The sequence below is a fragment of the Crocuta crocuta genome, unplaced genomic scaffold (assembly GCF_008692635.1).
Source record: "Crocuta crocuta isolate KB4526 unplaced genomic scaffold, BGI_CrCroc_1.0 scaffold369, whole genome shotgun sequence".
Taxonomy (NCBI): domain Eukaryota; kingdom Metazoa; phylum Chordata; class Mammalia; order Carnivora; family Hyaenidae; genus Crocuta; species Crocuta crocuta.
In genome coordinates, this window is record NW_027529441.1 from 5,498,384 (window position 1) to 5,513,092 (window position 14,709).

The 14,709-nt window shown below is 40.8% G+C and overlaps 1 protein-coding gene across 6 annotated transcripts in view; it reads left to right on the top strand.

Annotated features, from left to right (window-relative positions):
• Positions 1–14,709, top strand: part of APP (amyloid beta precursor protein) — a 270,144-nt gene that overhangs the window by 193,128 nt on the left and 62,307 nt on the right. For all 6 annotated transcript variants that reach the window (XM_077760216.1, XM_077760217.1, XM_077760218.1 and 3 more), the window contains 2 exons: positions 11,647–11,775; positions 12,731–12,830. In XM_077760216.1, coding sequence (XP_077616342.1) covers positions 11,647–11,775; positions 12,731–12,830 — 229 coding nt within the window. The remainder of the gene's footprint in view (positions 1–11,646; positions 11,776–12,730; positions 12,831–14,709) is intronic.

The window sequence follows — 14,709 nt, forward strand, 5'->3', positions numbered from 1 at the left end:
AATTGCAGTCATCTTCTGTGCACTAAAATTAATTTCGTGCTTATATCAGATACCTCACATTCAGACTCTGAATGTTCAGCTGAGGGGGAAGAAATTCCTTTAGTGACAATACTCTTCCCTTTTTCATTTCTGATTAGTTCAGCCCAATGTTAAATTTCCTGAGATTCCAGAAAACTACCTCGTAGAATTCTTTGGTAGAGCATTAATGTAATGATTTGTGAGATTCATCATCAAGGACATGGTTTTGTCCCTAGGTGGAGGTTTTGCTCAATTGTATTTGGTGAATTCTAACAGCAGGGCAGTAATCAATAAGAAGCAGCAAAATCATTGGAGAAAATCAAGGACAGAAATTAATGGGTGCAAAACAGAGGCGCTTAACTTGGCCATTTTAAAAAGTTTCTGTGTGATATTGCAAACTGCCCTTCTTCCTACAGCTCTTCATTTTCTTCATTTTCTGCTAATCACTTTGGGTCAGAAAAGAGATATGAGCATTTATAGAATATATGTAGACAGCATGCATCCACATGCCAAGGTAAATCTGCTACATCTGTGTCTCAATATAAGGGACGGTGCATAAGTGAAAAAACCATTTGCCTAGTTCTTCATATCTGAAGGTCCTGAGACAGATGAGTCCCAAGATGTTTAAGGTAGTCTACCCTCAAGCTTTTAATATAATAAAAACTTTGTGAAGCTAATCTGAATGTACTTAAAAGATGAAAGACTGCTACGTTGAAAATCACCTTTGAGAAATGTAATTATCTGAAACCTTACATATTTCATATTCATCCTCTCATCATTTATTTATTTTAGTTGCAATTTGTAAAATTAGTGAGCGCAAAAGGACTTAGTAACTTGAGAGCTTTTTTGGGTTTTTTTTTTACATTTTAATTATTTATCCTGAGAGGGGCAGAGAGAGATGTAGACAGAGAATCCCAAGCAGGCTCCACACTGCCAGCACCGAGCCCGACGTGGGGCTCAAACTCCTGAAAGCATGAGATCATGTCCTGAGCCAAAACCAAGAGTCAGACGCTTAACCAACTGAGCCACCCAGATGCCCCTAACTTAAGAGCTTTTAAGAACAGACCCGGTAACAAACAGGTGGAAAGGAAAGTGGGAGAATTGGCATTCATTGAACAAAATCCTACAGACTGCACTGAGTGGTTTGCACACTATTTCTGTAAAACCTCTCAATATGACCTGCTGCCTTGCTTTGAATCTTTACCAAGCTCAGTAGATGGATCTGTATGTAACCAGATACACACTAGTGCTTTCTTTTGTTTTAAATTTTTTTAATTTTTTTTTTTATTTATTTCTGAGATAGAGAGAGCGTGAGCAGGAGAGGCTCAGAGAGAGATGGAGACACAGAATCTGAAGCAGGCTCCAAGCTCTGAGCTGTCAGCACAGAGCCTGACGCGGAGCTCGAACCCACGAACCGTGAAATCATGACCTTGAGCCAAAGTCGGATGCTTAACCGACTGAACCACCCAGGCACCCCTAGTGCTTTCTGTTTTTAACTGAATTAAGTTAAATAGAAAATTATGAAATATGTAGGAAAGGCATTACCTTGAAAGCTATCCCGTGCCTTTGAGTCCACATTCATCGCCCGGATTCCCTCCACAGCAGAGCCCTGCTTCGGTACTGCCTGCAAAGTCAGAAGGCTCTGCATCAGATACTGTCGAAACATACAGCACGGTGACATCCTATTTCATTCCAGGGCAGGCTGCATGTACATATTTATATGTTGATACCTGTTTTCATTTCCTCCTTGAAAATAAAAACCCATGAAAACGTAAATATTTTGCTTTTTAGACAAATGCGTAATAGCACCATATTTAACAATCTAGGTGTTACTCACCTATCTGGCATTACAGACATCTACTCTGTAGGGCAGAGAGCACAGGCTCTTCCGCTTAGAAACATGCACGCACGTGAAGTTCACCCATTGACCAATGTAAAGATCCTAAATTTCATTTGGGTTTTTATAAGCTTTGTTTCGAGTTTCCTCACATTAATGGCGCCAGCAGGGCAAGGCGCTGTGGTTAGCTGGAGTATGAGGAGAGGGCAAAATTAAAAGAGATGAATGTACGTATCTTTGAGCAGGGTGCGACCAGTTGGAGGATGTGGGAGGCAAAAATGCCAAAATTCAAGTATGGATATGCGGAATTAGAACATATTATTTTAACTCTTGTCTAAAAAGTCAAAATTCTGTCACAATTGGCCTTTGTGGGGTGATCCCACCACTTGGCACATCTTTGCAAAGTTCTGCGGTACCCTTTCAGCTGTGCTTTGGGTACGGTTTCTTCTGCAACGCTGCGGGCTCTGCCTTTTGGGTTGTGTTAATAATCTTCTTCATCATTAAGAGCTTCAGCGTTTCACTACGTGCCTAAACAAGAATTGAAGACCTAACACTCCGGGGGCGCCTGGGTGGCTTAGTCGGTTAAGCATCCGACTTTCGCTTAGGTCATGATCTCCCAGTTCGTGGGTTCAAGCCCTGCGTCGGGCTCTGTGCTGACTGCCAGCTCAGAGCCTGGAGCCTGTTTCAGAGTCTGTGTCTCCCTCTCTCTCTGACCCTCCCCTGCTCACGCTGTCTCTCTCTCTCTCTCTCCTAGAAATAAATAAAACATTTAAAAAAAAAAAAAAAAAAGAAGACCTAACACTCCGGAGAGTGTGTGGCCCTTCTTGGCTCTCAGCTCGGTTGATCTAAGCTCTGTATCCAGTGTGTGCTACAGTTGGTCCCAAAGCGTTCATCCTGGGATTTGGAGCAGGTCCTGAGCTTCAGTTCTGTATGCGGTCTTGGCTGCTTCGTAGCTGTGGTCTGTGTGACTCTGCTCTCAGTATTCTGACACCAAGTGTGAGGGTTTTTCCCCCTCACATTAAATAATTCTGACACTAACTCCCCATCATTAGCATAGACCCCACAGATTGAGGGCTCAGTCCTACCAGACTGCCCCCCATTTCAGCCACCCCACCCCAAGTCTCAGCTTTCCACTCACAGTTTTTCCTTCTGACCAACCAGCCGTGAATCAGAGGTTCCCACGACCCCCTTCTTGGGTTTGATCGTTTACTAAAACGACACACAGAACTCAGATCGGTGCTTTACTTATTGTTAGCAGCGTATTATAAGGGACATAATCAGGAATGGCCAGATGGCAGTGACACATGGGGCAAGGCGTAGGGGAAGGGATGTGGCCCTGGAGTGCCTCTCTGTGTCTGTGCTCTCCTGGCACCCTGCTGTGCTCCCCAACTGGGAAGCTGTCTGAACCCCACCGTGAGCATTTTTTTGTGGAGGTTCCATTAAATCCGTGGCCCTTGGTGACTGAACTCAGTCTCCAGTCCGTCTCCCCTCTCAGGAGGGTGGAGCTGAATCTCTATAATTACTGGGTTCCTCTAGCAACCTGCCACCATCTTCCAGAAGTCACAGGGGAGTGTACCCGAAGCAGCACTTTATCGCTTCAGGGCCTTAGAGGATCTTGTAGGAGGAACAGGGGCTCAGATGTAATATTCTTTTTTCTTTAATGTTTATTTATTTTTGAGAGAGAGACAGAGTGTGAGTGGGGGAGGGGCAGAGATCGAGGGAGACATAGAATCCTAAACAGGCTCCAGGCTCTGAGCTGTCAGCAACAGAGCCCGATGTGGGGCTCAAACTTGCGAACTGTGAGATCATGACCTGAGCTGAAGTCAGACACTTAACTGACTGAGCCACAAAGGTGCCCCTCAGATTGAATATTCTGAAAAAAGATCCTCCTGTCACTCAGGAAATTACTAGAGTTTTAGGACCTCTGTGTCAAGGACTCAGGAAAGAGACCAAATAATAGACTCCTGATGATGTCACTGTACCCAAAATAAATTATTTCTGACAACTAGATTAAACCCTCTCTTATTTTCTAAATTTATTGTAGTAGATATCAACATCTGTCTTTAATTCCCAGGCTTACCATCGATATAACCTATAACTTGTAACAACCGACTTAATTAAAAGGATTCTTCCTCCTTCATTTGCAGATTGAGGTTAATTATTCTACCCTTACCATGAGCCTTGTTCTAGCTTTGTTAGCCATGTTAGAAAAACAGGATTAATCAGAGGTTAAGATGAGACTGTGAAGTAGTCAGATATCTTCCTCCCTAAGAAGAAAAAGGCTAGACTATATTGTTATGGCAGCATAAGTGGACGCTTCGTTGCCAAGTCTCTGTTAGGAAGTCTTTTGCTTCCCTGTGGAGGAGGGAAGGTCTGGAAGATGACTTTCTTGTCTCCTGGGACCACCGTGCTCTATTACAGCACGAGGCCAAGCGCCTACGCAGTTACCTGGCTGTGCCAGGAGGGAAGTATATCTGATGCCTCCCTGTTCTCCAACCCTGAGAAATACTGAATGGGGCCAGGCACAGGAATCCGGTGCTGTTTCCTGGGCTGGTCCTCGAGACATCAGCATTCAACTTGGCATAGAACTGTCATTTGCCTTCTTCAACTCATTTTAAACTACAGAAATCATGTATGTGCTCTTCTGAAGAAAGGAATGTGGATGAATTTTGCAGTGAACTTTAAAAATTTAGTTCAACTCCCTAGCTTTAAAGACAAACACAGCTGTGATCCAAAGGTTCCCGTGGACACTTCCCTGAATGCCTTTCCTGCGCCCCCCCCACCCAGATTTTTCTGGCAACAGTGAAGGTACACGTGAAATGCTGGAATTCTGAGGGCCAAAGTATCGAAACAGACTTAACTGAGACCACCTCAAGCAGAGAAAGGTTTAACTCCAAAGAGTGTATTTTTTTAAGCCTACCCAGAAGTTTTCTACTTTTTACATTTATATACTTAAGATTTCTTGAAATCCAAGATGTCGAACTATGAAAATAATGGCCTTAGCCTGTTTGTGAAAACAGGAGAGACTTACATTTTCTTGATAGGCAGTTAACTTTCCTGGTTACATGGTTGGAAACCACTGGGATGCAATTTAATGCTCCAGGAAGCAGCTTTCTGAATAAGTCCCCAGCAACCTGGAAAGCTGAGGGTGCTCCTCATAAAGCGACCCATTTATTTCCCCTTCCTTGGTGAGATTATGCCCAGTGCCTGTAGAGGCTCTTGACGTATCATTCCCTCTCCTCAGGAAAATGGCTTAAGATACAAGTGGTATGATAAGATGTCAGATTTCCAAATCTGTCATGTTGTGCTATGCCTCCCGTGTGAACTGTGGCATGAAAAGCTACACATCCAGACATGATTGGCATTGAATCAGTCAACACCAAATGCATGAAAGTACATAAAAACCCAGTGAAAAGGCAAGACATTTGAGAACAGGGGAAATTATTTTTTTAATGCTATCTTTTATAGAGGAGGGCTACGAAATTTCCTTCAAACTTATTTACATCAACCTGACTTCAAAACCCAAATCGTAAGACAGGCTATGTCATCTTTTGAAATTAGTGAGATGAGTTCTTGTTGATAATAGTTTGAACATGCCATGGAGCATATTTTCTGGGAAGTGTTCCTTATTAAGACAACTTGCTAAAGGACTCCAGCACACTGGATAGATAGATCGAGTGGGGTTGTAACATCAGTATGTTTCATGAAAATTCGGAATGCATCTTAGTGAAGAGATGCTTATTATCAACTCAGATACCATGAAGGATAGACTTTGCTACTGGAACTCCGGGTGAAATTACAATTAGCCCTAGGTTATTCATTAATTTTATTAACATTTTTAGCAACCAAATTTCCAGGATCTGTGCCGGCAGCAAGAGATATGTTACCCTCTTGTTCCAACAAAGGAAAATGGCTAATGTTCCAAAAGGCAAATCTTCTATTTTGGGTTGAGTCGAATCCATTTTAGTAACACCCAGTCTCAATCCTTTAAGAAATTCTTTTTGAGATGATTTTTTAAAATACATAGATTGTGAAGTGAATTTAGTGCAAATTGGAAAGGTATCACATCAGATGCGAATAGACACTTTTGTTCTTATGGGCTAACCGCTCAGAAACAATAGTGACAGTAAAAATGGATTAGGGATGTAATTAGTCCCCCAAGGGCAGATCTTTTCATTTTATTTCCTCATAAATTTTAATAATAAGAGCAGACATCCTGTGCCAATATAATCACATTGTAGTATTAATATTTACAATATCTAAATTGTGAAATGAGGGAAATGTGGCAGGAAAAATCGTGATTACTAGTTACAAAAGATTTAAAGACTTGAGAATGATTGAAAGCATATGCACAGAGGTTAAACACAGGTTCCTTACGCTCTGCTTCCTATGGATGTGTTTGAGCCGCTGAGTTCTTATGCTCACATTTCTAATCATATGAACAATCTTGTTCTAAATGTAATAGTATCATTTATTTTAAAAGAATACATTTCTATAGAGCTACCAGGTATGTTTTTTTACCTATGTTTGTGTGAATATTACTGTGTTTTTAATTACAGTTTTAAGAAACTTATCTTTTCCCCAGCATAAGGAAATAAACCCTCAAGATTTCCTTTTATTCTGCAAAGCATGGATGGTACATCTCTAGAAGTAACTAGTTTTAAGTCTGCTAGTTCTGTATTCTGGCTAAAAGTGGTAAAAGCAATTACTTCTTTGATTAAAATATGCAATAATTCATTTACCAAAGGCAGCGCCCTTTTGGGTTTTTTTTTTTAACTTAAAGCAAATGAAAAATATAAAAGTATAGGGAAACGTTGTGTTTTTCTTTATTACCTAAAAACAGTATTTGTTTCTGAGGTGCAGACATAACCACCATTTTATTTGGTGTGATTTATCTGCCTGCTCCAACATAAAAGCTAATCTGATTGTTTTTTCATTTCTAAGCCTAATTCGTAGAAATGTGTTTGCATGAATAAATCAACCAAGCAGAACCATGTAATTCATTTATTGAGGGGAATGGTAATGTCTTCCTGAATTATCTCATGTCCCGAGGCGTAGGCATTAGGAAGAAAAAGGCTTATGTTTATATTAGACACACACACAATGTGTATCTGAGCTCATAGAAACAATGATGAGGTCATAGCTTACAATGGGCTCTTAGCGCTCATTATCCTTGCTGGAGCTTTGTTTCCTGATAGAGAGAGAGAAAGCCTTGCTGAGGCCTTGGGGAATTGTGAGATCCGGGTGTGCTACTGGTTCATTGTCAAGCTCTAGGGATTTGTGGAGGGAAGTTAGAAATATATTTCTGAAATGAAAAAATGTCCGCATTAAATAAGATAAGCAATTTTATTTTTTTATAGGGAATATTCTTTTAAAATTTTTTAAAAATGTTTTACTTATTTCTGACAGAGAGAGAGACAGCGTGAGCAGGAGAGGGTCAGAGAGAGAGGGAGACACAGAATCTGAAACAGGCTCCAGGCTCTGAGCTAGCTGTCAGCACAGAGCCTGACGCAGGGCTTGAACCCATGAACCGCGAGATCATGACCTGAGCGGAAGTCGGACTCTTCACAGACTGAGCCACCCAGGCACCCCAAGATAAGAAATTTTAAACATGTGAACACATTCACCATTTAATTATCAATCTTAATAGGTGATAAGGATGGATTGAGAACTAGAATCTGTGCATATCTCAAAAGCCTAACTTGTAACTAATACCTTTAATCGTTTTCTGGTAATCCTAAACAGATTGACAGAGGACATTCCTGTCTTGCTATTTCACCTCCCTACATCTGACACAGTAGCTAAAACTGGAGTTCCAGAAAGCAGGGACAGCAGTTGAGAGACTGAATAAGCTAAATCTGGATGGTTTTCTGCACAATGAAAAGAGCAGGTGTTACCGTGTCCCCGAAGAATATCATCTGAGCTTATAAGCACTAGAAATTTAGAAGACTCCTAGAACAGACTCATTTCTAACCACTCAATGATTTCTCTCTGTGTTCAACTATGTAAGTTGCTTTTTGTAGTCATTTTTAGTTTGGTCCGTGTTAGAGTTTCCTTGAAAGGCAGGATCACACAGCAGATCAGGAAAACAGGGTTAAGAGCCAGAGCCAGACTATTTGTTCTCACTATACCACGGCCTAGCTCTGTAAGTAGCTACGTAACTAGCCATATACCCTTCTACCTTCTTTGTGCTGTGTTTTATCTGTGATAAAACCCCAGCCATAGGGGTGATAGGAAGATTTGGTGAGTTACTATGCATAAAGCACATGGTCTTGCTCATATGTACAAATTGAGCTGTTAGTGCTTAGGGGAAAGAGAAGGGGGTGGGTGTTGGAGGCAAGGACTGCGTGGAAGAAATGAATGTGTATTGTGGACCTGCTATAAATTAAGCATCACCCTGGGCGGCTAACACAGAACACGGTTAATGCTCAGTGTACTCTGTATGAAAGATATTGTTCTCTGAATTGCACAGAAGAAAAAATTGAGGCCTGGATAATATGGGGGACCCTCAAATTCATTTTCAAATGGATGTTAACGGTAATAATTCGCAAGTGGAAATGTGTGCTGTTTGGGGTGATAGTGGAAGAAAAAGGGGAGACCCAAATGTTAGATGTCAGAAGTTACCTCTCTGTTGTCTAATTTGAGATTGAACTTTAATGCAGTAATGACAAGGCCAGCATGGAGCCTTTATATTCTGGTGCACATGCTCCGTGGTGACCAGCATTTCAGGGCAAAATGCCTGATAGAAACTTTCATAGGTGACTGGCTGCAAAATAAATAAGAAGAAAAGAAAGTTATGATGATGGCAATCCTTATGTTTAATTGAAGTATTTTTTCTTATATGAACTCTTTAAAAGAAAAAAAATTCCATTTTTCTCAAAACAATGAAGCCTTTTCAAGGGAAAAAATGAAATAGAGCTAAGAAAGCACACGGGCTCAGTCAGCTGCACACATCAGGGGCAGGGACATCGTGAATAGATGCAATCAGTTGTAACTCTTTCTGTCTCCAGCCTTGGAGATATCATCCTGATAGAAATAGAGAGAGGTTTCTTTTTAAAGAGGAACCCCCCCTTCTTGTAAAGTCTATTTATTTTTGAGAGACAGAGCCGCGTGAGGGAGGGGCAGAGAGACAGACAGACAGACAGAATCGGAAGCAGGCTCCAAGCTCTGAACTGTCAGCACAGAGCTCGAGGCAGGGCTTGAACCCGTGAACCACAAGATCATGACCTGAGCCGAAGTTCGACACTTAACAGACTGAGCCACTCAGGCGCCACCAGAAGGAGGTTTTTTTAGAGGTTTTGGTATTAAATAACAAGCAAGGGGATCAAGGGTTTGTAATATTCTGACTGCACAGTCCTGCATATAAAGTATCCATCACATTCAATAATAGCCTGCCATTAAACAAAATGTCTTTTAAATATATATATAATCAATATATTAAATATATAATCAATATATATAATCAAATATATAAATATATTAAATAATATATATAATCAACTGGTCAATTGTTATCTCTTTTATTACTTTTTTCTCTTAGGGTTTAAAAAATCATTCTCTGATTCATAGATTCAACTAGACTTCAGAGTACAAATGAGAATTATAATGATGCATTGCCAAGAGCTAGGTTTCTAGCTGTGATGCCTGCCTTTTTTGGAATTACGGAGAAATATGTTTCTTGTAGGGTGAAAGAAATAAGGCAAATGAGCACAGGTTTATTTTCTTTTTACCGTTTTTGTTTCCTTTCTTAAGTATAGGAAGATAACCTGCAGACAGCATAAAGCAAGCACAGAGTACCCTCTCTGTTTTAAAAAAGATTTTTTTATGTTTTATTTATTTCTGAGAGAGAGAGAGAGAGAGACAGCATGAGCAGGGGAGGGCCAGAGAAAGAGGGAGACACAGAATCTGAAGCAGGCTCTAGGCCCTGAGCTGTCAGCACAGAGCCCACACGGGGCTTGAACCCACCAACTGCGAGATCATGACCTGAGCCAAAGTCGGACAGACACTTACCTGATTGAGCCACCCAGGCGCCCCCCAGAGTCCCCTCTCTGAGTCAGGCACTGATAGAGAAAGACCAAATCTAGCCCTTAAAGATGTCATAGTTCAAGAAAGCAGTAAGAAACATAAATAATTTGGGGTGCCTGGGTGGCTCATTCAGTTAACTGTCCGGCTCTTGATCTTGGCTCAGGTCATGATCTCACAGTTTGTGGGATCCAGCCCCACAGGGGGCTCTGTGCTGAGAGCAGAGCTGGAACCTTCTTGGGTTTCTCTCTCTTTTCCTCTCTCTCTGCCCCTCCCCAGTTCTCTCTCTCTCTCTCTCTCTCAAAATAAATAAGTAAACTTTAAAAAGAAAATAAAAGAAACAAATAATTTAATAGACTGTGTTAAGTGCAATAATGGAGAGATATATAGCATTTCATGGGGCATTAAAAAAAGGATACCACTTCTATCTGGGATATCAGGGATATCAGGGAGGTGACCCCTAACTTAACCAAAGGAGAAGGGCAGGAACATGCCATAAAATACTACAACCTTCCTTCTGCACAGCCAAGGAAACAACCCAGAAAGTTAATAGGCAACCAACGGAATGGGAAAAGATAGTTGCAAATGACATATCAAATAAAGGGTTAATATCCAGAATCTATAAGGANTTCTGTACCTTCCACCTGGTTTTCAAAGTGCCTATGACCCGGTTAATAATAACCGCGTTTGCCCAAATGGCCAAAATTCTATTCCTGATAATGAACTTTCATAGGGTTTGTTTGCTTGTTTGTTTTAATGAAGAAGAAATGTGTATCTTTAGAAATTACTTCACAGAATCACATTGTATAATACATACAACAACTGATGACAAAAGAGCCTTTGTCCTTTTTTATTAGGATGAATGTGTTCAGGTAACACTAGAGTAAAAGTGAAATAAAACCAATTAGGAAAAAATATAGAAGCACCCAAGAAACTTAATTGTTGCTGAAAGAATTAGAATCTGACGGCATAGAAAGAATTTAATTAACATTTCGAAGTAAAATAACTACGGTTTCCCATTGGCCTTTCTCCTGGGAAACTATAATGTGTCTGAAAGCTTTTGAATTGTTCCTTAGCCTGCAAATTAGTAGCAGTTAAGTTGTCTATTATTTTTCTCATCTTGATTATTATATTTTATATGCTACTGGTGATGGGGTTATTTGTACAGCATTCTTGTGGAGGTAACCACTATGACTATGCATGTGGAAATACAGTCTTGTATATGCCCCTATTTATTTGGGTGGGAAAGGGAAGGACCTAATGTAACTATGACAGATCCAAAATCATCTCTTTGGGGCCCCTGGGTGGCTCAGTTGGTTGAGCGTCCGACTCTTGATTTCGGCTCAGGTCATGATCCCAGTGTTGTGGAATCGAGCCCTGCGTCGGGCTCTGCACTGAGCGTGTAGCCTGCTTAAGATTCTCTTTCTCTCTCCCTCTACCCCTCTCCCCTACTTGCACACACACTCTCTTAAAAAGAAAAATCATCTCTTTCTGTAGCAGAATGCCACCATTTAAAAAGAGAATGTTGATTAAAGACAGCCATCATATATGTCAAATGCTAAATGCTCTTGTCACAATGAAAAATAGCCAATCAACTAAGTAATTACCCAGGAAGAGAGTAGTGGGGAAATGGCAAAAAGATGACTCACCAACCTTTCACATTATGGGATCAGTTAGTGGGACCTCTGACCCAGAGCCCCTGGAAGAAGCAATGTTTTGCACAAACCTGAAAGGTGTTGTTTTTTTTTCAATTTTTTTTTCTGCAACAGCCTCGTCATGTGTTCAACATGCTAAAGAAGTATGTTCGCGCTGAGCAGAAAGACAGGCAGCACACCCTGAAGCATTTTGAACACGTGCGCATGGTGGATCCAAAGAAAGCTGCTCAGATCCGGTCCCAGGTAAGCACCGAGTGCGGTCACTGTGCGCAACCTTGACAGTGCGGTGACCTTGCTCTTTGAATTACATCCTTAGTCATTGCCCAGTACCTGTGGGTGCTCAATCTCTAGCAAGAGTTCTTTAATACCTGCTAAGTTCTCAAGGCTTGTCTTACACCAACATGTGGTTTGACATTTCCTGATTTATGAAAATAATAAAGAATATAAAAACCCTAAGTGTCTATGCTGCCAGTTCTTAAGGAACCATTTAAAACTCTGATGACTAAAATGAAGAAGACAAAAAGTGTACTAACCGAAACCTCTAAAATTGGTTCAATTAAATGGTGATGGGCAGTCATAAACTCCCCTGCTACCACAGTGCGCCGATCTAATGAGAGCCTAGATGAAGCCCTTGTAATGATGTGTTTTATTTACATTCCCAATGGTTGATAGATGAGCTCTACCTCTGGCGATGTGAAATCTTACCTTTCCTGAAATAGGAGAATTTTTAAAAGGTAGGTAGGTAGACTGATAGATAAAAAAGGAAGGAAGGAAGGAAAGAAGGAAGGAGGGAGGAAGGGAAACAGGAAGAAACAGAGAGAGAAAGATCCAGTCAAATTGAAATGTGTTCCTATCTTTTGGACAGTTTGCACAGAAATATATTTAGAGCATTAGGGTTATTCAGGGAGTCTAAGTATTAGGAATCAGAGTTGGGCAGAAATGCTCTTTTCACTTGGCCTTGTAATTTAGGGCTAGGAGCATACAATACAATAGAAACTTTAAAGCAGCTCTGAAGTTAGAGATTAAAAAAAAAATGGGAGAATGAGAAAACTAAGAATAAACTTTCAGGTCACAAGTTCCAGCAGCATTTTGTCAATTTTATTTTAGAAATGTGTATCTCTCTGTGGTGCTTGGTAAGGAAAACCACTTTTCCCTACTCCAGAGAATGCTTACCTGGATCTCTCCCCCTTTACCGCAGGTTATGACACATCTGCGTGTGATTTACGAGCGCATGAATCAGTCTCTGTCCCTGCTCTACAACGTGCCTGCCGTGGCCGAGGAAATTCAGGATGAAGTTGGTAAGTCAGCCGTTCTGTCGATGCCGAGTATTTAAACATACTTTTCTCCTGCAGGAGAAAATCAGGTCACTGAGTTCATCTGCAGCAGGAATCATCCGTGTTCTGATCTGTGGAAGGAAAAAGAGATTTCCCTTTCACAGTGAAAACTCTTCGGGGGTGGAACGAATCAGAACCTTATGAGCGGCATGATATCCCCATTTTACAGATGAAGGCGCTCACACTTAGAATTTAAGAAACTTACTTGCCTGTGTCACACATGTCCTCAATAGCAGAGCAAAAGCACAAAGTCTTCTGACTTTATTATGTTCAGTAACAGTTCTTTCTCTGATGCCCCTCCCCCCAGTGGCCATGCATGTTCTCTGAACACAGTTGTTTAAACTTCAGTAAATATGTGCCTCTCGTCTTTAATTAAGCTTTTATTTTGAAATAATCATACATTCATGGAAAACGAGTACAGAGAAGTCCAGTATACACATCAACCCCCTTCCTCAACAGTAACATCTTACAGAACTATGATACGTTATCAAAACCGGGAAATTGGCATTGTGTGCTCACTGTCTTTTATGTCCCTAGTTTTCCTAACATCATATCAGTGCATTCAACCATTTTTATTTCTTTTGGAAAGGGAGTAAAGTATCCCATAATATAATTCTTCACACACACACCCCCCACCACCACCAAATGCGCATATTTGTTTGGCTTTCCTGCACGAAAGCCCATAGGCAGCAGTTACGCTAGTGAATCTTTGGACCTAAAGGAAATGTATGTGTCCTGGAGATTCGGTCCATAAACTGTCAGGAAATAAGCAATATATCCCCGTCCATAACAACCTGCCCTTTGTTAATTGGGTTGGAAACAGATGTAGGTTATCTGAACTCAGAACATACAGGATGTTGTAGATGGGTACACCCGTTACAGGAATTCCTTCTGGAAAGTGTCTCAGACACCCCCTGGCTTGCTTTGTTACATTTCGTGCCAATCCTATGGTACTCTTCCTGTTCCACCATAGTCCTGCCTTGTATATATTGTTTGTATTGTTCTCAAGTATTCAGCACCTATCAGGTGATGGTGGTCTGCTCGAATCAAGTACACCTCAGGCTACATGCATAAAAAAGAGATATCATGATAATGTTACCTAAACTTTTAGTCAAGTCACTGTTGAGCAAAATCTTAAGAGGATAGTCCAAAGAGTTTTTAACATATACCATGGATTGAAGAAGGCTTTCCAATTAATCTTTCACTCTATTATATTTCTGTAAGAAATGAATATTCTTGTTAGATATATTTGGGGATAGAAAATTGGAGGGAACCTTTAAATACTGTGTTAAGGAAGTAGAAGAAAGTCCACCTGGGTGGCTCAGTCAGTTAAGTATCTGACTTTGGCTCAGGTCATGATCTCATAGTCATTGGTTCGAACCCCGCATCTGGCTCTGTGCTGACAGCTCGGAGCCTGGAGTCTGCTTTGGTTTCTGTGTCTCCCTCTTTCTGCCCCTCCCCAGCTTGCTCTCTCTCTCTCTCTCTCTCTCTCTCTCAAAAATAAACATTAAAAAAATTGAATGAAAGCAAGCAAGAAAAGAAGAGAAAAGAAAAGAAAAAAGAGTACTCCAGTAAGTTGTAGAAGGTAGAAAGTCGAAATCCTCTCTTAATGAAGTGGAGCTCAGGTCTTCTGGATGAATGTATTTTTGCCTTATACCTGCCTTAGTAAGCTTATTTTCATATGTGTCTTCAACTGAGATGCTGTTAGTAGTAGCAAACTATACAGGAATAAGCCACTGCAAAGAACTAGAAAGTTAATGACCGATACATTGCTCTCACGCAGTAATTATGGTTGACTCTTTCTCACTAAATTATCAGAGCTTTTTATTCAGCAAAATGCTAC